Source organism: Sminthopsis crassicaudata, chromosome 3 (assembly GCF_048593235.1).
Source record: "Sminthopsis crassicaudata isolate SCR6 chromosome 3, ASM4859323v1, whole genome shotgun sequence".
Taxonomy (NCBI): Eukaryota; Metazoa; Chordata; class Mammalia; order Dasyuromorphia; family Dasyuridae; genus Sminthopsis; species Sminthopsis crassicaudata.
The window spans coordinates 642,339,212-642,365,020 of NC_133619.1; the positions used below are offsets into that span (position 1 = coordinate 642,339,212).

Consider the following 25,809-nt stretch of genomic DNA (forward strand, 5'->3'; position numbering starts at 1 on the left):
TCCAATGTAAAATAAAAAGTCAAAAGAATCTTGTCTGCATATGTGTGTGTCAGTGTGTGTGTGTGTATGTGTTTGTGTGTGTTTAAAAATATTTATAGTAGCCTTTTCTGGTTCTTGCTCTTGGAAAATGAGTAAACAAATCGTTACTTATAAATGCAATGCAGCATTATTAAACTATTATTGTTTTTTCTTCATTTTTAAAGAGGACCAATGACATCATGGCATAATGTCTTGACTTGCATTTAAATTGGATTTAAGTGAGACAGATTTGCAAAAAAAGTCATCAATCTCTCTCTTGCAAAATCATAAAAATCTACTAATAAGGCAAAAGTCAAGACAACTGGTAATGGCCCAGGATGCAAGGAATGACCTTGGTGTCTGATGCATGACCCAGTTGTAAAGCTCCATAGCACCCACTTCAGCCACTTTTGTGGCTACTGGAACAAATTGTTCTATTCTGCCCATTCCATTGTGGGAAGTTTTCATGTACTTGGGGTAGACATCCCCTGCCTCATTCAGTTACACTCAACCTAATTTAGCCTTCCTTCTAAGATGTGGCTACTGGGCATGCTACAGTCTCTTCAAACCACAAGTGAGAGTTGGGTGAATTAAGTGGACACCAAAAAGTAAATAAGTAGTTCTGAAAAGGGTTCAGAAAACTCTCAAACCAAAGGTACCAGTCCTACATGAACATCTCATAGACCCTTCCCCAAAGAAATAAAGAAATGCATAATTTCATATGAATCTGGGAACAACAATGAACTAAAGCAGAGGAAAGTGAGCAGAAGTAGAATAATTTATATAATGATAACATAAAGAAAAGAATGAAAATAAAACATGTCACTAATCTTCTGATAGAGAAATGATGAACTTAAAATACACAAAAAGATATTTTCCTTAACACAATCAGTAGCATCTATTTAAAACCATCAGTAAGCATCATATACAATGGGGATTAACTGGAACCATTCCCAATAAGATCAGAAGTGAAACAAGGTTGCCCACTATTACCATTACTATTCAATATTGCATTAGAAATGCTAGCTTTGGCAATAAAAGTTGAGGAAAAAAATAAAGGAATTAGAATAGGTAATGAGGAAACCAGATTATCATTCTTTGCTGATGATATGATGGTATATTTAGAGAAATCCAGAGATTCTACTAAAAAGCTATTAGAAATAATCCACACCTTTAGCAAAATTTCAGGATACAAAATAAAGCCACCTAAATCATCAGCATTCTTATATATCACTAACAAAATCCAACAGTTAGAGAGCTACAAAGAGAAATTCCATTTAAAGTAAATACTGATAGTATAAAATATTTAGGGAATCTCTCCACCAAGGGAAAATCAAAAACTATCTGAACAAAACTAAAAAACAGTTTCCACACAAATAAAGTCAGATCTAACCAATTGGAAAAATATTAAATGCTCTTGGATTGGATGAGCAAATATAATAAAGATGACAATACTACCTAAACTAATCTATTTATTTAGCGCTATACCAATCAGACTCCCCAAAAAACTATTTTAATGACCCAGAAAAAAATAACAACAAAGTTCATATGGAAAAACAAAAGTCAAGAATTTCAAGAGAATTAATGCAAAAAAAAAAAAAAAATCAAATGAAGGTGGCCTAGCTGTACCAGATCTAATATTATATTGTAAAGCAATGGTTACCAAAACTATTTGGTATGGGCTAAGAAATAGACTAGTTGATCAGTGGAATAGGTTAGGTTCAAAGGAAAAACAGCCAATAACTTCAATAATCTAGTGTTTGACAAACCTAAAGACCCCAACTTTTGGGATAAGAATTCACTATTTGACAAAAATTGTTGGGAAAATTGGAAATTAGTATGGCAGAAACTAGGCATTGACCCACACTTAACACCATACACCAAGATCAGGTCAAAATGGGTTCATGACCTAGGCATAATGAGATTATAAATAAATTAGAAGAGCATAGGATAGTTTGCCTCTCAAAACTGTGGAAGAGGGAGGAATTTATGACCAAAGAAGAACTAGAAGTCATTATTGATCACAAAATAGAAAATTTTGACTATATCAAATTGAGAAGTTTTTATACAAACAAAACTAATGCAGACAAGATTAGAAGGGAAGTAATAAACTGGGAAAACATTTTTACAGTCAAAGGTTCCGATAAAGGCCTCATTTCCAAAATATATAGAGAATTGACTCTAATTTATAAGAAATCAAGCCATTCTCCAATTGATAAATGGTCAAAGGATATGAACAGACAATTCTCAGACAAAGAAATGAAACTATTTCTAGCCATATGAAAAGATACTCCAAGTCATTATTAATCAGAGAAATGCAAATTAAGACAACACTGAGATACCACTACACACCTGTCAGATTGGCTAGAATGACAGGGAAAGATAACGTGAAATGTTGGAGGGGAGGTGGAAAAACAGGAACACTGATATATGGTGGAATTGTGAATACATCCAGCCATTCTGGAGAGCAATTTGGAATTATACTGAAAGAGTTATCAAAATGTGCACACCCTTTGATCCAGTAGCATTACTACTGGGCTTATATCCCAAAGAGATTTTTAAAGAAGGGAAAGGGACCTGTATGTGCAAGAATGTGGCAGCCCTCTTTGTAGTGGCCAGAAACTGGAAACTGAGTGAATGCCCATTAATTGGAGAATGGCTGAATAAATTGTAGTATATGAATATTATGGAATATTATTGTTCTGTAAGAAATGACCAGCTCTACCTGTAAACTTCTCTAAGGGAAGTGGTTGGGAGTAGGAAGGGAATTAGCTTTTGGGAAAAATCTCAGCATTGTTCTGCTCTATATTGTGTAAAGGCAGATAAGTCATTCTAATCTCCTGGGAGTCATTTCTTGTCTGTAAAGAATTCATGATCCTGGCTGTGTGACCCTGGGCAAGTCACAGAAAAGAAAAAAAAAAAAGAATTCACAAAAGATTTCCTCCACATGTCTCTGGGACTTCAGAAGTCATTGCTCCAATCGCCCAAAGTACAAAGGTGTATCTATAGATCCTGTGATTTCAACCTTCTCAGGTGGGAAATATGATGAGCCTGCATGTGTCTTTAATCTACTTCTTGGAGACTGGAAATCTATCATCAAAATCCTGGATTGAGGAACCTCTGAGTTTCCTTTCATCTCTAACATATTAGATGTTATAATGCTACATAAAGAGTGAGACTCACTAGCAGAGGAAAACTATGAGCAGTGGACTTTCTATAATGACTCTTCAAAATGAATTACACTGCACCCTGAGCATAAGACCTGGCTCACATGGACCCTGGTGCAGGGAACTGGATGAGCATCAAAGCTAACAATTTTACACTCTTTTAGGGAAATTGCCATTTATGAAGGATTTAATAAATCTTGTAACCTATAACAGAATATTTCATGAGGTTTCTTCATCACAGGTCATTGGTTGAAGTCAGGTCACAAAATTATTTTCCTAAAAAAGGCATGTCTGGGATATAGCCTGATTTGAAACAAGGGAAAGAGAGGTGAAAATATAATTTTGCACTTATGATTTTCCCTGGATGCAGGGACTCAGCTGGAGATGCCTCAGGCAGTCTGGTCCCCAGAGTTCTTCTGCGACTGAGACTTCTCCGTGGAAAAATGGAATAAGAGGAATGGACCCCACAATTATCTAAAAATAAATGTACCGGGAGACAGAAAGTATATAATGGTCACTCATCTCGCACCATTGTCCTTGTCTTGCACAGGGACCTGATTAATGTCCCTCTGTTCCCTCCAGCATGACCTCTAGATCACAGCCCAGGCTTCTGTAGATAGACAGGTCATGTCTGGTGCTGAAAAGTTCCGCATCAGTCCCTGACTCAAGCAGCTGACTTGCTGTAGCATGAGCAGTCATTCGATTTCCTCAGAGATAAAACTTTGGTTACTGTTCAGGGGGATGTGGCCCTATATCGTGAGAAGCATTTCTCATCTTGTTTCTTTCCTTGCTGTGTCTCTGCTGCTGCAGCTTCCAGGATCTGGGCAGCGTTGCTATGAAGATCAACCCATGCGTTACATCCAAGGAGATGTGGAGATTGGCTTCTTTCTCCCCCTATCCTCACCTGAAGTGAGCAATGTAACAGGAGCAGAACGGTTTCAGAGTCCTCCTAACAAGGCTTGTAGGGCTTCTAGGTAAGTGTCTCTCTATCTGCCTGTGCTCATTTTCACTATGAGAATGGAAGAAAAGTCCTTATTGTTCAATATGAGTCGGGGTGCTCTCCCCTCTCCCTGTCTCTTAATGTTTGTATCTTCTTGGCAGCTTTCATTGTGTCTCCTTAACTTCAGAGTTAAAAAAAGAAAACTTCTCTCCCCTCCTTGCTCTTTCCCCTTCTCCATCAAACAGGCAATCCCCAGGTTTCTCAGTCCTTACCAGGCTCAGTCTTTTATCTCCCTTCCTTCCCTGCCATCCTGACTTCATGTAAATAGTGAAAGATTAATGGCCTGAAGCAGCAGAAGTACTTGGGCCCTGCTGCCTCTCTGTCCTAGAACAGAGTTCTTGCTGAGGGTACAGATCCTGAGCAAGGGGAAATCTGTCCCATTCACAGGAAGGGAAGATGTGTCTCCTCTCTAGCTTTGCCTATCTGACAACAGGAGAGCACCTCTTGTTAGGAAATTTAGGGTTAGGGATAATTCTACTCCTCCCACCTCATTTATGAGTGGGAAATATGATCTTATATTTACTCCTTCCTGTGGGTAAGTGAATTTATCATTATTTTCTTTTCGTTTTGGATGAAGTAATGTTGTCATGAGTCAGTGTGTCCCAGCTTAGGGAATCTCAAAGGCACTGAGTGTGTTAGGACTGATGGAACCTGAAACTGAGGGCTGGGAAATTTGACTTTATTTGGAAAAGACAGAATTGTGCAGGATGGAGCGCTAGCAAGTACTCAGACTTGCAAATGGCTTTGTGAAATGCCCGTTCCCACTCTGTGATATCTGGAGAATTCTGTTTTCTTGAGGTGGTATGAGAGGGGCTTCTTTTAATTTCTCAAGCTAATTTCTCTTCCTTAACTGGATAAACCTGGGACAGATGGGTGTGTGTTTACTTTCTGGGATTTTGACAAGGCATCCTGACCTTCATGCTGCTGGATAGGTCTTAGTTTTTTGCATTATCACTATCAAATCTCTTTGCAAATCCTTCCTTTGCAAATCCTACACTGAAGATCTCAGTGTATAGAAATGCAACACTCAAATATAACCTTTTGTAAGTCTGCGTTGTAGCAAAAAAAATTCAGATTCCTCCACCAATTTATGGATCATTTTCCTCTGTCACATCAGAGCAGAAGCTGATCAGCTATTTAATGTGTCTTCTGCTTGTTGAAGACAAACCATGAGTTTCACTGAATGGTTCTTTGGCAGATAAGAGCTCTTTTCTGAACCTTGCTGTAGCCTTATGTCATTATTTATAATTTTTTTTTGTACTTACACATAAAAATTCTCTATGATTCAATATTCATAAATTATAAATATTTTATAACAATTGGTGTTAGGTTCTTACTAAGTGCTAAGTCGGTACTTGACAATTCTCTAGTTCCGGCCATGACTGGGAGTTTTACTTGTGAATTTCTGGGGAAGAGCTTGCATGCTTAGGAGGAGCAAATTCATTGGTTGAAGTAATTTTCTCCAGAAGCTGCCGATCGCTCTCTGGGAGGAGATCTACTGTGTCAACTCAAATCTCTCAGACAGATTCTTCTTCCTGTAGAGAACTGTTGTTTCCAGACAGTTGCCGTTAACTTCTCTCTTTTATCCTCCCAGAGAATGAGCATGGGATAATGCAAGGGCTTCTGGGAAAAATTACTTCAACCAATGAACTTGCTCCTCCTAAGCATGCAAGCTCTTCCCCAGAAATTCACAAGTAAAACTCCCAGTCATGGCCGGAACTAGAGAATTGTCAAGTACCGACTTAGCACTTAGTAAGAACCAAATATCTCACTATCTCATTAGCACTTAGTAAGAACCTAACATCTTCCCCTTTCTTTTGATTTAGAACATAGGGTGGTCATGACCTTGAAACATAAATCCATCAATATGGGAGGCATTACACATAATAACATAGATTACATAAACACATAGTAACATAGTAACATAGTAACATAACACATGCTAGAAGTATGTAACAAATAACATGATCAAATAATCATAAATTGAGAATTTATAAATGTCCATAAGTCCATTGTCCATTAGTCTCATCTTGTGTTAGGAAATCCAATGATTCCTGCTGGTTTTTAAAGTTCTTTAACAGTCTTCTTATTAGCCATGCTCTTTCAGTATCAGATGTTTCTTAGATTTTCTCCTTTGTTTTGAGGTCTTTCTCTTTTTCTGTCTTTCTCCGATGGACAAGGTGAATACGACTTGTTGGCACCCATCTGATTCCTTCTCCTGCTGAAGAAATACAAGCAAACCCTCTCCCCCAGGCAGTTAACCTATCTGGTCCCTTCCATTCACCAGTTTCTGGATCTCTCCACATCACCTGGTGATTATCTAAGGACAGTGGAGCTGCTCGCACTGGACACTGCCCTTCTGGTGGGTTATAAAACCTGTCTGCTGGAGCCAATGCATCTTTGTCAAAAATTAGAAAATTAATGGTATAGAGAACTAAATTTAGAAGTTCCCTAGGGCTACCTGTGGCTCCCCCTTTCTTTTGTTTTTGGAGGAGTGTCTTAATGTCTCTGTTTCTTCTCTCTACTATTGCCTGACCTTGCAGATTAAAAGGTATTCCAGTAATGTGTAATATCTTATACTGTGCACAGAAGTGCACAAAATGTTTGCAACTATATGCAGGTCCATTATCTGTTTTTATTTCTTGTGGCACACACATAATTGCAAATGCTTGGATAAGGAATTCAGTGACCACTCTGGCTGTCTCTTTTGCTGTTGGCACTGCAAAAGTGAATCCTCAAAAGGTATCTACTACCACGTGGATGAAAGACAGATGACCAAAAGATTTATAGTGGGTCACATCCATTTGCCAGATTTCACTGGGTCTCAAACCATGAGGATTCTTCCCTGGAGGTAGTGTAGGAGCGTGGAAAGGAAGACAAGCTGTACAGTTTTTTACTATGCTCCTAGCTTCCTCTCTTGTTATTCCAAATTGTAAACATAAAGCTCGAGCAGCCTGATGATATTTAGAATGAGATTCTTGTGCTTCCTGAAATAAAGGACTACTGGCTAACATGAATAGAAGGCTATCTGCCTTTGAATTTCCATCAAAAATAGGTCCTGGAAGTCCACTATATGAGTGGACATGTAAGATCTTGCCTGGATATTTTCTCACTTGCTCTTGAAGTTCCTTAAAGAGCTGATAAATATTAGAGGCTGCAAATTTTATTTGGGCTGTGGCAATTCTTTGTACTACACCTACTGAATAGGCTGAATCAGTAATTATATTTAAGTCTCCTGGGTAATAAGTAAGAGCTAGCATGATAGCAAATAATTTATTCTGTTGAGTGGACTGAAAAAGAGTCCTGACTACTCTCTTTATGGTTAAATCATGGGAGTATACAGCACAAATATTTTCTTTGGAGGCGTCTAATTGCCAGGTTAAAGAGAGCGACTGCTGCCTGTCAGCACTGATGATGATTTGATGGTGTATTGTGATATTAAAGGAAAGTTCGGATTCGCTCCTATAAATAACACTCTCAAGCTCAGTTAAAAAGTAAAAGTAAAAAGTTTTAATCAAATAAGACAAGGTACAGACAATTTAGATTTACACAACAAAACAAATAGAAATAAGAACAATTAACAACATGACAATTATAGCAGATAGAGGAAGAGAATACATCACCAATTCAAGGGAACCTCAAAAACTCAAAAGGCTGGGATTCCCATTTCAGCCTCAATCAACTTGAATTGTGTAAAGATTTTTCCAGGCGAAGCATCCTCCCCATGGATGAGACTCAGTTATAATATGGGACACTGACTTTTTATATGTCTTCAGACAAAGAAGGATTTTTGCCAAAAAATTATATAAGGGTTTGGCACATACATTTGTGCAGGTGCAGGGTACGGGAGGGCTTCACTAGTTGACTTGTTCCATATCGTCTGTATCTTGACAGTTCTTTATTAATTGCCTATGCTCAGGGAGGGAGCCACTCCTCTCTGGAGCATAAACATCTCTAGGAATGGCTAGTTCCCAGCATCTAGTGTCAAAAATATACAGAGTTCATGGAACGGTCAAGTTCCCATAATTTGGAAGCTCAGGCCTGTTAGATTTGAGTGAGCTTCTAATTCTAATATGAAATTTTTAAATTTCTTATTCAGATGGAAATTGAATATAAGGGAGTATAATGTCACAGTACCTTATTTCTCCCTCCCATTATACTCAAAGGCTTCTAGAGTTAACAATTATCCATGTTTTCTTGTGGAATGAGTGAATGGCTCATGCAAGCAGAGTTACCTGAGGACATGAAACCAATAGTCCTCGCCCTTTAAGAAATTACAAAAAGAAAAGAGTCTTGGAACAATGTGTATGGATAGAGGCTAGTTTGAATTCAAATGGAAGGAGCTAAACAGCTATTGCAGTCCTTAGTTTTGACTAAATGTTGGGAAAGTCCCTCTTCTGAAATGAATTCTGTGTGAAGGTTGTTTTAATGTTCTGTAACATATACCATTAATTCACCAGAACTATTGAAAAAAATTACCAGCAACTCTTCATGCCTGTCTTCACTCTGAATGAGATTAATGGGAATCCCAATCTGTTGCCCAACATTTCCTTGGGATACCGTGCATACAACTCCTATTCCAGTGAAGAAAGGACCTTGCAGAACTACCTGTGGTGGCTGTCTGGAACAGACCAGCTCATCCCTAATTACAACTGCAGAGAGCGAGAAAAGATTGTGGCTGTCATTGGAGGAGCCACATCAGCTCTCTCTGTTCAGATGGGGACCCTGTTTGACCGCTACCATTTACCCCAGGTAAATGAGATAGACCTTAATACACTCTTTGTTCTTCTATACAACCTAGTAGTCACAGCAGTAGTTGGTGGTAGAAGTAGTAGGATCAGCAGTAGTAAAAACAAATGCACTTATGAATACCTTTTACAAATTTTTAAATGTTTTACAAATGTATTTCTTTTGATCTTCACAACAAACTCATTATGAAGATATTTTTATAACTCCCATTTACAGTGGAGAATGTGATTGAGAAAAGTTAAATTGTTATCATGCGGCTAATGATTGACTGTGATACTAATTAATCTAGGTTTTCTTAGATCTGTTTAGCTCTCTAGTGACTGAACAAAGCCGTTGTCCTCATCATCAGGAATATTGAACAACTCCTGGAATATCAACCATATTGTAAGCCAAGACACCATTTAGCTTTCAACCCAATAAAGGATCTGAAAGCAAAACTAGTTATCTTTGCCCATTATACAGATAAGTTCAACAATGATTAGAGAAGTTAAAGTGTTTACTCAAAACTACACAATTCACTGGAGGAAGAGAACTGATTAGATCTTCCCATTCTTGACTTTAAGTTGAATGATGTTTCAGTCTTTTACATCTCATTCTATGAGCTTCATTTTTCATAATCACTTAGTCCTTTACTATTAATCCAGAATTTATTGAGATGAGATTTATAAAAGGAAACTGAGTATGAGCATGATGTATAATGTGCTTGTTTTGGAGAGCACTGGGAAGCTCTCCTAAGAACTTCATAAGTACATTTACGAATGTACAAGAGTTTGAGAATATTCCTGACATTGTTCTCAAAGAGGATACTAACATTATTAATGGGAACAGAAGGAAAGTAGAAATATATGGTGCAAGGAACGACATTTCAGAAAGCACCTCATCTTTTCAAAACTAAAAAGAGACTTCTCTGAGCACTGTAGTTTTAGCTGGCTGTTTAGTGAACATTGACACCTATCAGTCAGATGAGTGACTGTTTTGTGTGTTCAGAAGCAAGAAGAAAATTAGGGATGATTTCATGGAAGAGACAATGAAAATTTAGATTGTTTCATTTAAAGGAAATGGAGGTCAGTTTTGAATATGAAAAAATGCATATGAAAAGGTGAAGGACTGGAAGCCTCTTTCCATTTATATCCACATTCCTTATTTTAAAGCTCTTCTGATTTAACCTAATATTATTTAACTATAATTTCTTTAATATTCATTATTTCAGATTCAATATTTAAGGCCCTTGGAGAAAAACCAATTGGGATCTTTGTTTTGTCACTAACACTGAAATTATAAATAGTCCTCGTTATGGGCCAGAACTTGAAACAATTTGCTAAGTCAGTGGAATTGATAGTGACTGGTTATTTAGCATGGTGCTTAACAGTTCTCTAGTTCGGTACATGTACTTAGTTCTTACTACAGTTCTATAAGATTCACACCTTCGATAAGAGACCATATAAGCTCTGACAAACTCAACCAGAATCAGAACAAGGGAAGACAGAGAAGTGGTAGCAGGCTCTCCGCTTCTCCACTGAAACCAAGATCCAGAAGGCCTCCAGAAAAACTAGCCCAACCCCAAGTGAAGGAGACAAGTCTTTGAAGGAGACAATAAAGGATTTGGCTTTAACTACTGGCTACTTGTATGGTCATTACTGAACTGAAATGAAGGCTGCTTCCAGAGATCCCAAGAAAACCTCAACAGAAAAGATTACATTTTAGAGAGAATATTACAAGTCCTGACCATATACTTGGAGAATAGTAAAAACAAAAATTTATAAGCTCAAAGAGCATAGGAATTAACCCTAGATGTCCTTGTGGAAACATGACTGAACTGTCTGATTGAGGGAATCATGAGAAAGGGTTCATCTAAGCATCTTTGTTGCCAGATAATATAATAGCAGGAAGTCTGATCTAGAGAAGAGGCAACCTGTCACATCTGGGATTATTTTTCTTTGATCCTGATCAGAGAGAACATGGCAGGATAAGTTGAATAAGTCTCCTTAGCCAAATGGGCAAATTCTTTTCTACTGTAATGTGTGGGTATATATTCAGCCCTCAGATCTAAAACAATATTTATCATACATGATTTGAATTTTATTTTTATTTTTTTTATCAGCCCTCTAATGAAGTCTATGAATATCTGTTTTTTGTCAATGAGATCAATTTTCTTGCCAAAGATTATGGTAATGGTGACTTCCGGCTAAGATGGCGGCGTGGAGGCAGACAGCTGCTTGAGCTCCTCGTTTTCTCTCAGAACTTACTTCATGACAAGCCTCTGACTTAATGCTTGACCCAGAAAGAAATCCACAAATTATCACCAAGAGAAGACATCCTTGAAAGTCGCCAGAAAAGGTCTGTGTTTGTTCGGGGGAGGGTCAATCAGACTGGGCGCAGACTGAGGGCAGACAACCAGAGCAAGACAGGCAGCTCACACAGCTCAGACCTGAGGGGGAGGGGTGTGATCTCTGCCGTTTCTGCGAAAGGGCTTTTGCCCCAGTGTAGATGCTCCGTCTTGGCAGCAAGCCAGGAGCAGCAGAGAGGGTGTAAACACCGGAGGTGAAGATTAAAACCCCAGAAAGCCAGCGTCTCTCAGAGCCCGGCCACCCCCAACCCCCACCTGGACTGACTCCGTGTGTTCTCAGAGCCTCAGAGCGCAGACTCAATACAGTCATTGCTGTTCTGTTAGTGGCTCTCTGCTGCCCTACCCCCAGTCTGTAAAGGAAGCCCATTAATAACATCCAGCCCTATCCCCCGCAAAAGAGACCAATTGTTTCTCTTGTCAGTTTGTTTTCTTTGATTCCTACTCTGACAAAATGAACAAAAAATTCAAAAGGGCTCTAACCATTGACAGCTTCTGTGTGGAGAGGGAGCAGACTTCAAATGCTGAGGAGCCTAGGAACAGAATGTCCCCAGATGTATCCCCTGGGAGAGATATAAGCTGCTCCTCAATACAAAAGAACCTCATAGAGGAAATCAAAAAGGCTCTCACAAGAGAGCTGGAAGAGAAATGGGAAAAGGAAAGGGAAGCTTGGCAAGAGAGCCTGGAGAAGTCATCCCATGCATTCAAAGACAAAATGGATAAAGAAATCAAATCATTGAGAAACAAGATTAGTGAGCTGGAAAAGGTAAACAACTCCAAGGAAAACAGGATTAGTGAGCTGGAAAAGGTAAACAACTCCAAGGAAAACAGGATTAGAGAGCTGGAAAAAGAAATCAGCTCTCTAAAAAATAAAATGGATAAAATGGAAAAAAATTCCATAGAAGATAAAAACTCAATTGGACAATTACAAAGAGATATAAAAAAAGTGAGTGAAGAAAATACATCATTGAAAATTAGACTGGAACAAGTAGAAATGAATAACTCAAGGAGAAACCAAGAGGGAGTCAAGCAAAACCAGAGAAATGAAACAATTGAAAAGACTGTCAAGTACCTTACCAGAAAGACAACAGACCTGGAAAACAGATCCAGGAGAGACAATTTGAGAATAATCGGACTCCCTGAAAAATGGGAGGAAAAAAAGAGCTTGGACACCATTTTCGAGGAAATTATCAAAGAGAACTGCCCAGACGTTTTGGAAACAGAGGGTAAAATAGACATTGAGAAAATTCATCGATCACCTACTGAAAGGGACCCTAAAATCAAAACGCCAAGAAATATAGTGGCCAAGTTCAAGAACCATCAGACAAAGGAAAAGATATTGGAAGCTGCTAGAAAAAAACAATTCAGATATGGAGGATCCACAATAAGGATAACACAGGATCTAGCAGCATCCACATTAAAAGAACGCAGGGCCTGGAACATGATATTCCAAAAGGCTAAGGAACTTGGTATGCAGCCAAGAATAACTTACCCAGCAAGAATGAGCATCGTTTTCCAGGGAAGAAGATGGACATTTAACGAAATAAATGAATTCCATCTATTTTTGATGAAAAAACCAGACCTACATAAGAGGTTTGATCTTCAAATACAGAACTCAAGAGACTTCTAAAAAAGGTAAAAAGAAATCTTGAGAACTATACTTCTGTCAAAAAAATATGTAAAGAACATATATACAATTTGTCTTAGAAACTAGAGGTGGAAAGGAGATTATATCATAAAAAAGTATAAAGTGGTGGTACTACATCTCATGAAGAGGCAAAGGTAACCTATTATATCTGAGAGAAAGAAAGGAGGGAGATGAACATAGCGTGTATCAATAGACATATTCGATTTATGGTGAAACTTCTTCCACTTCATTGAAAAGTGAAAGGGAAGGAGTAAGCTAAGGGGAAGGGAATACAGTAATTTCGCGGAAAAGGGGTAAAATAAGGGGAGGATCTTTAAGGTGGGGGAGGGATCCTAAAAAGGGAGGGCTGTGAAAAGCAAGTGGTGTTTACCAATTTAATACTGGATAGGAGGGTAAAAGGGAAAGAAAGGGGAAAAGCATAAGCAGGGGTTAATAGGATGGCAAGCAATACAGAATTAGTCCTTCTAACCATAAATGTGAATGGGGCAAACTGCCTCATAAAGAGGAAGCAGTTAGCAGACTGGATTAAAAGTCAGAATCCTACTATATGTTGTTTACAAGAAACACACCTGAAACAGGATGAGACATTCAAACTAAAAGTAAAAGGGTGGAGCAGAATCTATTATGCTTCAGGCAAAACCAAAAAAGCAGGAGTAGCCATCCTCATTTCAGATCAAGCAAAAACAAAAATTGATCTAATTAAAAGAGATAAGGAAGGGCATTATATCCTGCTAAAGGGAAGCATCAATAGTGAAGCAGTATCAGTATTAAACATGTATGCACCAAGTGGTGCGGCATCTAAATTCTTAAAAGAGAAATTAAGAGAGCTGCAAGAGGAAATAGATAGCAAAACTATAATAGCGGGAGATCTCAACCTTGCACTCTCAGAATTAGATAAATCAAACCACAAAATAAATAAGAAAGAAGTCAAAGAGGTAAATAGAATACTAGAAAAGTTTGATATGATAGATCTTTGGCGAAAGCTAAATGGAGACAGAAAGGAATATACTTTCTTCTCAGCAGTTCATGGAACCTATACAAAAATTGATCATATACTAGGGCATAAAAACCTCAAAATCAAATGCAGTAAGGCAGAAATAGTAAATGCATCCTTTTCAGACCATAATGCAATCAAAATAACATTTAATAAAAAGCCAGGGGAAAATAGACCAAAAAATAATTGGAAACTAAATAATCTTATACTAAAGAATGATTGGGTAAAACAGCAAATCATAGACATAATTAATAACTTCACCCAAGAAAATGACAATAATGAGACATCATACCAAAATGTGTGGGATACAGCCAAAGCAGTAATTAGGGGAAGTTTTATATCTCTACAGGCCTACCTGCATAAAATAGAGAAAGAGAGGGCCAACGAATTGGGTTTACAACTAAAATTGCTAGAAAAGGAACAAATTAAAAACCCCCAGACAAACACAAAACTTGAAATTCAAAAAATAAAAGGTGAGATTAATAAAATTGAAAGTAAAAAAACTATTGAATTAATTAATAAAACTAAGAGTTGGTTTTATGAAAAAACCAACAAAATAGACAAACCCTTAGTAAACCTTATTAAAAAAAGGAAAGAGAAAAAGCAAATTGATAGTCTTGAAAATGAAAAGGGTGAACTCACCACTAATGAAGAGGAAATTAGAACAATAGTTAGGAGCTACTTTGCTCAACTTTATGCCGATAAATTCGATAACTTAAATGAAATGGAAGAATACCTTCAAAAATATAGCTTGCCCAGATTAACAGAGGAAGAAGTAAGTAGTCTAAATAGTCCCATCTCAGAAAAAGAAATAGACCAAGCTATTAACCAACTTCCTAAGAAAAAGTCCCCAGGACCAGATGGATTTACAGGTGAATTCTACCAAACATTTAAAGAACAACTAACTCCAATGCTATGTAAACTATTTGAAAAAATAGGGATTGAAGGAGTCCTACCAAATTCCTTCTATGACACAGACATGGTACTGATACCTAAACCAGGTAGATCGAAAACTGAGAAAGAAAACTATAGACCAATTTCCTTAATGAATATTGATGCTAAAATCTTAAATAAGATATTAGCAAATAGACTTCAGAAAATCATCCCCAGGATAATACACTATGACCAAGTGGGATTTATACCAGGAATGCAGGCTGGTTTAATATTAGGAAAACTATTAGTATAATTGACCATATTAATAATCAAATTAATAAAAACCATATGATCATCTCAATAGATGCAGAAAAGGCATTTGATAAAATCCAACATCCATTCCTACTAAAAACGCTTGAGAGTATAGGAATAAATGGACTATTCCTTAAAATAATAAGGAGCATATATTTAAAACCTTCAGTAAACATCATATGTAATGGTGATAAACTAGAACCTTTCCCTGTAAGATCAGGAGTGAAACAAGGTTGCCCACTATCACCATTACTATTCAATATAGTACTAGAAACTCTAGCCTTGGCAATAAGAGCCGAGAAAGAGATCCAAGGAATTAGAGTAGGAAATGAAGAAATCAAATTGTCACTTTTTGCAGATGACATGATGGTATACTTAGAGAACCCCAAAGACTCTGCTAAAAAGCTATTAGAAATAATTCAGAATTTTAGCAAAGTCGCAGGATACAAAATAAATCCACATAAATCCTCAGGATTTTTATACATTACCAACAAAATCCAACAGCAAGAGATACAAAGAGAAATTCCATTCAAAATAACAGTCGATAGTATCAAATATTTGGGAATATATCTACCAAAGGAGAGTCAGGAATTATATGAGCAAAATTACAAAACACTTGCCACAAAAATAAAGTCAGATTTAAATAATTGGAAAGACATTCAATGTTCTTGGATAGGCCGAGCGAATATAATAAAGATGACAATACTCCCCAAATTAATCTATTTATTTAGTGCTATACCAATCAGACTCCCAAGAAACTATTTTAATGACCTAGAAAAAATAACAACAAAATTCATATGGAAGAATAAAAGGTCGAGAATTGCAAGGGAACTAATGAAAAAAAAGTCAGAGGAAGGTGGTCTAAGTGTACCTGATTTAAAGCTATATTATAAAGCAACAGTCACCAAAACCATTTGGTATTGGCTAAGAAATAGACTAGTTGATCAGTGGCATAGGTTAGGTTCACAGGACAAGATAGTGAATAAAAATAGCAATCTAATCTTTGACAAACCCAAAGATCCCAAATTTTGGGATAAGAATTCATTATTTGACAAAAACTGCTGGGAAAACTGGAAATTAGTATGGCAGAAACTAGGCATGGACCCACATTTAACACCACATACTAAGATTAGATCAAAATGGGTCCAAGATTTAGGCATAAAGAACGAAATCATAAATAAATTGGAGGAACATGGGATGGTTTACCTCTCAGACTTGTGGAGGAGGAAGGAGTTTGTGTCCAAGGGAGAACTAGAGACCATTATTGATCACAAAATAGAACATTTTGATTACACCAAATTAAAAAGTTTCTGCACAAACAAAACTAATGCAAACAAGATTAGAAGGGAAGTAACAAATTGGGAAAAAAATTTTACAGTTAAAGGTTCTGATAAAGGCCTCATCTCCAAAATATACAGAGAATTGACTTTAATTTATAAGAAATCAAGCCATTCTCCAATTGATAAATGGTCAAAGGATATGAACAGACAATTTTCAGATGATGAAATTAAAACTATTTCCACTCATATGAAAGAGTGTTCCAAATCACTATTGATCAGAGAAATGCAAATTAAGACAACTCTGAGGTATCATTACACACCTGTCAGATTGGCTAAGATGACAGGAACAAATAATGATGAATGTTGGAGGGGCTGTGGGAAAACTGGGACACTGATGCATTGTTGGTGGAGTTGTGAAAGAATCCAACCATTCTGGAGAGCAATCTGGAATTATGCCCAAAAAGTTATCAAAATATGCATACCCTTTGACCCAGCCATACTACTACTGGGCTTATACCCCAAGGAACTACTAGAGAAGGGAAAGGGTCCTGTATGTGCCAAAATGTTTGTGGCAGCCCTTTTCATAGTGACTAGAAGCTGGAAGATGAATGGATGTCCATCAATTGGAGAATGGTTGGGTAAACTATGGTATATGAATGTTATGGAATATTATTGTTCTATAAGAAATGACCAACAGGAGAAATACAGAGAGGCTTGGAGAGACTTACATCAACTGATGCTGAGTGAAACGAGCAGAACCAGAAGATCATTATACACTTCAACAATGATACTGTACGAGGATGTATGCTGATGGAAGTGGATTTCTTCAACATAGAGAAGAACTAATCCAATTCCAATTGATTAATGATGGACAGAACCAGCTACATCCAGAAAAGGAACACTGGGAAATGAATGTAAACTGTTATTTTTACCTTCTGAATCCAATTCTTCCTGTGCAACAAAAAATTCGGTTCTACACACATATATTGTATCTAAATTATACTGTAATATATATAAGACTGCTTGCCATCTGGGGGAGGGGGTTGGGGGAGGAAGGGAAAAAATCTGAATAGAAGTAAGTGCAAGGGATAATGTTGTAAAAAATTACCCATGCATATGTACTGTCAAAAAATGTTATAAATAAAAAAGAAAATTAAAAATTAAAAAAAAAAAAAAAAGATTATGGTAATGGTTAACAAATTTGGGGGCAGACGTTCTGATCACTCTTGAAGAGTAAACAATACATTTCAAGAGATAAATGGAGAGACTTTCAGAGAGAAATTGTCATCTACGATAAACTTTACAATAAAATCTAAAACTTTCTTCTAACAATAAATATGCCCATTTGAGTAAGTGTATTTTACTTTAGTTCTCTCAGCAGCATCATGCACATGTTCATCCATATTTTTTTTTCTCATCCAGATTACTTATGGTCCATTTGATCCCGGTCTTACTGACAAAGTCCAGTTTCCTTCCCTCTATCAGATAGCCCACAAATCCTCTTCTCTTCACCGAGGTATTGTCCGCTTATTGGTATATTTTCAATGGAACTGGATAGGTCTGATTGTCTTTGATGATATGAGAGGTGAGGAATTCCTCAGGAAAATGAGAGAAGAAATGAAAAAGAATAGAGTCTGTGTGTCCTTCACAGAGAAGATCCCTCTCAGTGACAGAAAAAATAGGGAGACCTCTGAGATCTTTAAGTCCAGGATCCTAACTTCAGATGTGAAAGTCATTGTCATTCATCCTGACACAGATTCATCAACAATTATGGGAACCCCACCAGGATTTTTATTCCCAACCAAGAAGGTGTGGATTGCCACATCTCATTCAGACACTACAACCAGAGCCCTGTACCATTATGGTTTCATTTTCCATGCTACTCTCTTCTTTTCACACTTGACTAGTTCAGTCCCTGGGTTTGAGAGTTTTATCAGAATGTTTATATCTCATTTTAAAATGAGGGATGTTCTTCTTAAAGCACATAGGCCATCACCTTTGAAATGCTCAGATCAACCAGATAGCCCACAACAAGATTTATATTTACCAAATGCCTCTGTGAAACATTTACCTTTTTACCCTGTGGACATGACAACATCCACATTGAGTTACAACATCTATAATGCTTTTTATGCTGTGGCATGGGCTCTCCATGAAATACTGAGAAAAAGATCTGAGAAAAGATCCTTAGGAAATGAAGAATCTGTATTGCCTCATTCATGGCAGGTAATATTGAGAGTGTGGTGCCTTTTTAGTTATGATTTTTTAAGTATGTATTTTAGCAAGAAGTGGGACATGGGAGACATTGAAGACTTTTCAGTTTCTAATTCTTATTGTATATTCCTCAAAGATTGTATTGTTGGTTTCCAATATTTGTCAAGTTGCATATAAAGTTAAAAATAAATTTCCTTCCTGGAGTCTTAGAGTTGTAAATAACCTTAGGTTTCATATTTCCTCTTCAGCTCTGGACTTTTTTTTATCATAAATATTTGATGGCTCTTTATTTCATTAGGAACCCAATTTTTTTCCCTGAAGGACTGAATGCAGGTTTTCTGGGTAGGTGATCCTTAGTTGTAAGCCAGATCCTTTTTTCTTAAAATTATCCTTTTAATTAAGAAGGTGACTCTTTTCTCACTCTGACTGCAGCTCCAATGTATAGATTTGTTGCTTTCTGAATCCTTGCAATATTTTCTCCTTCACCTTGGAGGGCTAGAATTGGGCTAAAATATCCCTGGTGACTTTCTCTGAGGATCTTTTTTGGTAGATAATCTGTGGCTTCTTTCACACTCTATTTTACCTTCATATTCTGGAATGCAGGAGAAATTTACTTGATACTTTTGTATGGGGCAAGTATGAAGTAAGGATATGATGAAGAACTTACAACAATGTTAAATTCCTGTTCTGTATTCTATCTTCTCTAGGTCTCTGTGACCTGCATAGGTATGTTCAATGTTTAGGCTACTAATTGCTTAGATTTTTTGATGACATTTATGTCTGTCCCGGCTGTCAATGTTTAGGCGACTAATTGTTTAATGTGTGGTTCTTCCCTGAACTGGAGAATCTGTTGTTTTTGACATGAATGATAACATTCAATTAACTGGTGGGGAAGGGGGGGGCACCTATCCCTTAATGTTCCCCAAACTCATGATGTAATCCTTTTGCAATTAAACCTATAAAAACTGTATCTCTTCCCTTAGTTCTTTAGCCCTTCTACCGTGAGCTTTCTTTCTTTCCCTCCTCATGGTGGAATTGCTCATTCTCATGAGAATTTGTTAAATAAATAACTTTTCTGATTTTTACTTTGAGAGGTCTCTGAGAAGTCATTTTTGGATAGGATTTTCTATCCTTCACACTTTCTTGAAAGCTAGAATCCATGTTCTTATTTATTGTAGAACGTGTGTAGTCTCATAATGTTAAATTCTCTCTCTCCTATTTGTTTTCCAGCTCAGTATTTTTCATTATGATGTTGCATATTGTTTTCTATTCTTTTTCCTTTTGGCTTTTTCTTTTATTTCTCAAAGCATCATTACCTTCTGCCTTCTTAGTCCTAATTTTTAAGGAAATATTCTCCTTAATGGTCCTCTATATTTCCTGTTCAATTTATCCAATTCTGATTTTTAAGGCATTTTTCTCCTCCTTCCTTTTATACCTCTCTCATTTCTCTTCATAATTTTTTCTCTACCTCCCTTTTGAAATTTTTGAAATTTCATTTTGAACTCTTCTGTGGCTTTAGACCAATTCTTACTTATGTTGTGGGTTTTGGATAAAGGAGTTTTGACTTTTTTATTTTCTTCTTAATATGGATTTTTCATCTTCCTGTTCATCACAGTAATTTTCTAGGATCAGAACCATTTTCTGTTGTTTACCAGTTTTCCCAGGCTATTATTTGACTTTACCTGTTTATTAGAGTAGTGTCTTGTTTCCAGGGTAAAGGGGCCAATGTCCCAAGCTTCAGGAGTTTTGTAGAGGTATTTTCAGGCATTCTTCTAAGGACATGGAAGTTTCATTTCTTCCAAGGCTATCTGATCTTAAAATAAATGTGTTTATTAATGTTCTGGCCTCTATTCCGTTCTGTAAGTTACCACAAGCACTTTTTTTCTGCCCTGCAACTGTGAGAAGATCCTTATTCCACTATTGCTAAATGTTCTTGTGTGCTAGTTCTCTTCCTCACTCTCAAACTGTGAGCCAGGCAGGTGTGCTCGATCTGGGTATTGGCAAACCAATCGAGTTCTGTCCCAGGGCTTTAAAAGAGACCCCTGTAATACCCTTCTGACAAGCTCTTCAACCCTCTTAACATCTGTGGTCCAAGAACTCCTGCAATGGCTGCCACTTCTTTGGTTCCTTCAGGTGCTGTGTATTCAATGGCTGCTATATTGAGCTCCTGGTTTGCACTGAGTGCTTTGAAAGTCACACAAATGGTTTTATAATTTATCCTGGAGATGGGAGAAAACCATTGGCGATTATGAAGGATGGGAGTGCCATGGTCTGGCCTGCACTTCAGAAGGCAGGATGTAGGAGAGGTTTAAGGCAGAGGCACCCACCAGGAGGTGCAATAATCCCAATGTGAAGTCATGAGGATGTTCCAATAGCAGAGAACAGGAGGGGAACATATTAAAGAAATATTGCAAGCAGACCTCGGCAATGCATTATATAAAGGAGGTGAGAAACAATGAGAGCTTGAGTGTGAAACTGAAACTACAAACCTGGGAGATGCAGGCAACCCTGTGGGTGTCAAGTGTCCCAGAAGAAACTCAGATTTGATCCCACCTGAAAATAAGACCACAGGACTCCATAAATTCTCGTGTACAATTGCCTTTCCCTCAGGTACCACTCACTGATGGGCATTTCTCCTCTTTTTCAGCTACACTCCTACCTGAAGAACACCCAGTTTAAGAACGTTGTTGGTGAGCAGGTGTTTGTGGATGAGAATAGACGTACAGAGGCTCAGTATGCCATTATGAACTATATATACTTCAATTTTTATAATGATCATCTTCTGTACGTGGGGAACTTTATCCCAGAAGCTCAGCTCAGTCAGGATTTTACAATTTGTGCAAATGTCATAGTCTGGGACGCATGGAGTTCAAAGGTCAGACATGTTTTCAATGTTACTTTATGCTCCTAAACAGGAAGAATCTTGACTCATGTTTGTGTACTCTCCATTATTGATATGTGCAGCTGAGTGGAAAAATGGCTGGACTGTAAGACCTGGTTCTGTTTCACTTGTCATAAGTTTATACATGTCTCCCCTGTTTTCTCTGTAGCAATCCTCTTTATCATTTCTTACAGCACTATAATACTATATTATATTTATACACATCTACATAGGTATATTATTAAACACACAGAGAAATTTTGTTGCATATCGAGACATATATATGTAAATTTATTTCTATGTATTCACATAGATATCTATAAATATAATATGTAGTTCAATAATTTCATATTCCCATTTTTTGCCATTTCCAAAGCAGGCATAAATATATATATATATATATATATATATATATATATATATATATATATATATATATATATATATATATTAATTTGTATTTGTTTTTAACTTATATAGGAAAGAATGAAAAAATCTTTAGCTTGTATGCAGCACAACATAGAGGATTCAATATATAACCATGATTTTCCATTTCACATTACTTACTTTTTTCCTAAAAAAAAAAAAAAAAGGATCTGTGTATCTACCTATCCATATGTGTGTGTAAAACAAAAGAATCTATGTTATATCTGTCTTTGGAGGTAAATTGTTTACACTTGCATCTTTTCTTCTTAATTGATTTTATAAGTTACAGCACACAAAATGAAAGACTTCAAAAGCGTTCTTAGAAAACCATCGCTGTTACTGTGAACAATATTTTCTTAGTTCAACTCATTTTACTTTTTGTTATTTCATGCAACTTTCCCCGTTTTTCAAAAATCAACTAGGTAATCATGTCTAATAGTACACCACTATTCTATGACTATTATATACACTACATCTTGTTTTCTCGTTCTCTCTCTCTCTCTCTCTCTCTCTCTCTCTCTCTCTCTCTCTCTCTCTCTCTCTCTCTCTCTCTCTCTCTCTCTCTCTCTCTCTCTCTCTCTCACACACACACACACACACACACACACACACACACACAACTAAGACCAAAGTCTATTAGAATTATCTTGTATCATCTCATTGTTGAAATGAATCAAGTCCATCCCAGCTGATCATCATATAATCTTACTATGTAAAATGTTCTCCAGGTCTGTTCATTAGTATTAATTTCACCTCTTTATCTCTGGTACTCCTCAGTAAGATTTAGTTTTCTTCCTTATCTCTTTAAATTGTACCTATTTTCGGTTTTACTTGGTCTAGGTTCAGGATCACTTTTTTTTTTTTTTAACTTCAGCTGAAGAATAATATATTCTGTTCTACTTTAATCTGTATGTATAGAATTGCTTCACATTTGTTTATTGCAAACAACATATTGAAGATTCTGGCCTTTAATCCATTCTGCTCTCTACTTCTCTTTTCTGGGAGTACTCATCACATTCATACTCATACTTAAGCTTACTGACTCTATTTCCCAGCAATTGATGTTTTCTACATTATACTTTTCTCTCTCCCTTCACCCTTTCCTTCCTCATCAGTGTTTTGCTTCTAATCCTCACATCCCTCAATCTGCCCTCCCCCTTTTCAGTCATTTCCCATTTTCTTTATCCTTTTCCCTTCTGCTTCTGGCTTCCCTTCTATTAGCTTTTTTTTTTCCTTTCCCATTCCCATTTCTACTTCTTTAGACAGTGAAAAAAAAATTCAGTACCTACTAAAATATCTAGGATATTCCCTCTGCGAGTCCAAACCCAGGAGATTGAATCCACCAATGCTCATACCTCTCCTTTCTTTCCCTATACTGTAATAGGTCATGTGTGTCTCCTTGCATGATGTCATTTAGCTCGTTTTATTTCCCCTTTTTCTTTTCCCAATGCAATTATTTTCCACTTTTAATTTCTTTTTTATATCATCACATTGATGTTAACTTATTCCTACACCTTCTGCTTAGGTACACTTTCCCTCTCTTTATCCTGATTTAACTTTTCCTGATACTCTTTACTCTTGTATTTGAAGTTCCCATTTTATTTATAGCTTTGGTCTTTTCATCAGAAAAGATTGAAAATCTCCTGTTTCATTAAATATCTAATGTCCTCTCAGAAAGATAATGCTTAATTTTTCTGAGTAGTTGAATTCTGGTTGTATCCAAACTCTTTTACCTCCTGGAATATCGCATCCTTTCATGTAGTAGTTTTTAATTTCTGGGTAATACTGTAGGTGGTGCCTCAATTTTTGCTTCTTTTTCTGTAATCTTGCAGGATTTTCCCAGATTGATTCTGGAACTTAGCTGCAATATTCTTTGAGAGGTTTCATTTTAGGTCTCTTTGAGGAAGTAACTCATGGATTCTTTCAATGAATTTTACTTTCTGTTTCTCAAATATCAGGATGGTTTTCCTTGAAGATTTCTTGAAAAATATTTACCGGACTCTTTTATTTATCATAGCTTTCAGAACATCCAGTAATTGCTATTTTGTCACTCCTGATTCTGTTTTCTACATCATTTGTTTCTCCAATGAAATTTTTTTTTTTCAAATTTTTCACTTTTTCTTACTTTTATTTCATTGATTCTAGATGTCATTCATTTCCATATATCAAATTCTAAGTTTTAGTGAATTACTTTTTTTCCGTTGAGTCATTCACCTCCTTTTGCATTTGGCCAATTGTATTTCAGAGGAATTTTTGTTCTTTTTTTTTTTTAATTTCTCTAGTTTTTAGTTTAGGAGTTATTTTCTTTTTCAATTTCCTCAAATTGATTTTTAAGAAATAATTACTCTCTATATTTTTCCCATTTTGCCAAATTTATTTTGTGACAAGTTGTTTCTTCTAGACATTTTCCTATTTCCCTTTCCAAGCTTGAGTTTTTATTCCCAAATTGACATAAATTTCCTTCATAATTCTTATTCCTACAAATTTTTCCTCATATCTCTTTTTAAAGATCTTTTTTGAGCTTTTTCAAGAGAGGCTATTGAGCTTGACCTAAGTTCATATTCCCCACTGAGATTTTACTCATAAACATTTTGCCATTGTTATCCTCTTCCAGGCTTCTATTATGATCTTCCCTCTCTATGGTCAGAGTTTTGTTTTTGTTTTTGTTTTTTGCTTGTCTGCTCACTTTTAAAATTTGAGCTCTGTTTTTTGGACACACAAGCGACTGTGTCAAGCTTCATTTGTAGAAGAACAAGGGTCTCTCATGGACTGTGTACAGGGGCCAATGGTACTGAAGGCTTTGCCATTGGGCTGGCTTGCTGAAATTCACTGATTCCCAGGTTCTCTGCTCTATCTGCCCTGGAGGTCTCACAGCAAAACTGCTCATGCTCTGGCTTTCTGGATGAGGGTACAGTAGGCACTGTTGCTGTACTTTGGATAAGAGCCTCACATTAAATTCCCAATGCTGGACTTCTCCAGGCTGTACCTAGATGCATCCCACCTCTGCTAGGCCATGATCCACCTGTGCTGTCCACACAGACCTGTCCTGAAGACATTTCAATATATCTTAAGCTTAAGAATTGCATTCCAAATGTTTCTGAGTTCTGTCACTCCAAAATCCAATTGGGCACTTGATTGGTCAGAAGTGTTATTTTTGCTTTTTCATTAAGTATACTAATTCTTTCAATTTCTCTTTCATCATTTATTACAGAAGAAAACATTTCCAATACAATATTGTATATTAGTGGTGTTCATGGACATCCTTGTTTAACCCTTGATCTTATTAGGAATACTTCTAGGCAATGAAAATTCACATTATTTTGGGAACAGCACTTGCAGTACAATGGCCATCCCCAAGAAGAAGTTTCAGGGTCTTGTTGAGATATCTCCCACATCTATTACTGAGACAAGGGAAATCTTCTTCTTTGTAATTATGCAATATATGGACTGTCTTATAAATGACCAGGGTGTGAAATACATTTTTGTGAATGGTTCAGTAGAAGGTTTGTCACTGAGTGTTGCAGAAGAGTAGGTGACAAATGGAAAGAGGAAGTTGGACCATGTGATCATTCATATACACTCCAAATTATGTATCTGTTAAAGTGGTTATCAAAACCAGAATGGCAAAAAAAAAAAAAAAAAAAAAAAAAAAAGCAGCGTTTTTCTTCACAAACATAAATAGCTGTCAGTTAAAAATGTTTATTCCAGTCTCCTATCACTATCTTAGGTTCCTTCTGCGGTATGTAGTGCCAGCTGTCCTGCTGGATTCAGGAAGTTCCCTTTGGAGGGGAGGCCTCCTTGTTGCTTCAGTTGCTCCCCATGCTCAGAAGGAGAAATCTCCAGTCATAGGGGTGAGTTACTACAAAGAGCTCGCTTCTCATGGCCCCTGTTAGTGAAAAAAAC

At 36.8% G+C, this 25,809-nt stretch overlaps 1 protein-coding gene across 1 annotated transcript in view; it reads left to right on the top strand.

Annotated features, from left to right (window-relative positions):
* The window catches only part of LOC141562618 (vomeronasal type-2 receptor 26-like), a 79,946-nt gene that overhangs the window by 50,004 nt on the left and 4,133 nt on the right, over window positions 1-25,809 (top strand). Inside the window, exons 4-7 of the mRNA XM_074302620.1 lie at window positions 3,996-4,159; window positions 8,646-8,937; window positions 21,247-21,327; window positions 25,634-25,757. Coding sequence (XP_074158721.1) covers window positions 3,996-4,159; window positions 8,646-8,937; window positions 21,247-21,327; window positions 25,634-25,757 — 661 coding nt within the window. The remainder of the gene's footprint in view (window positions 1-3,995; window positions 4,160-8,645; window positions 8,938-21,246; window positions 21,328-25,633; window positions 25,758-25,809) is intronic.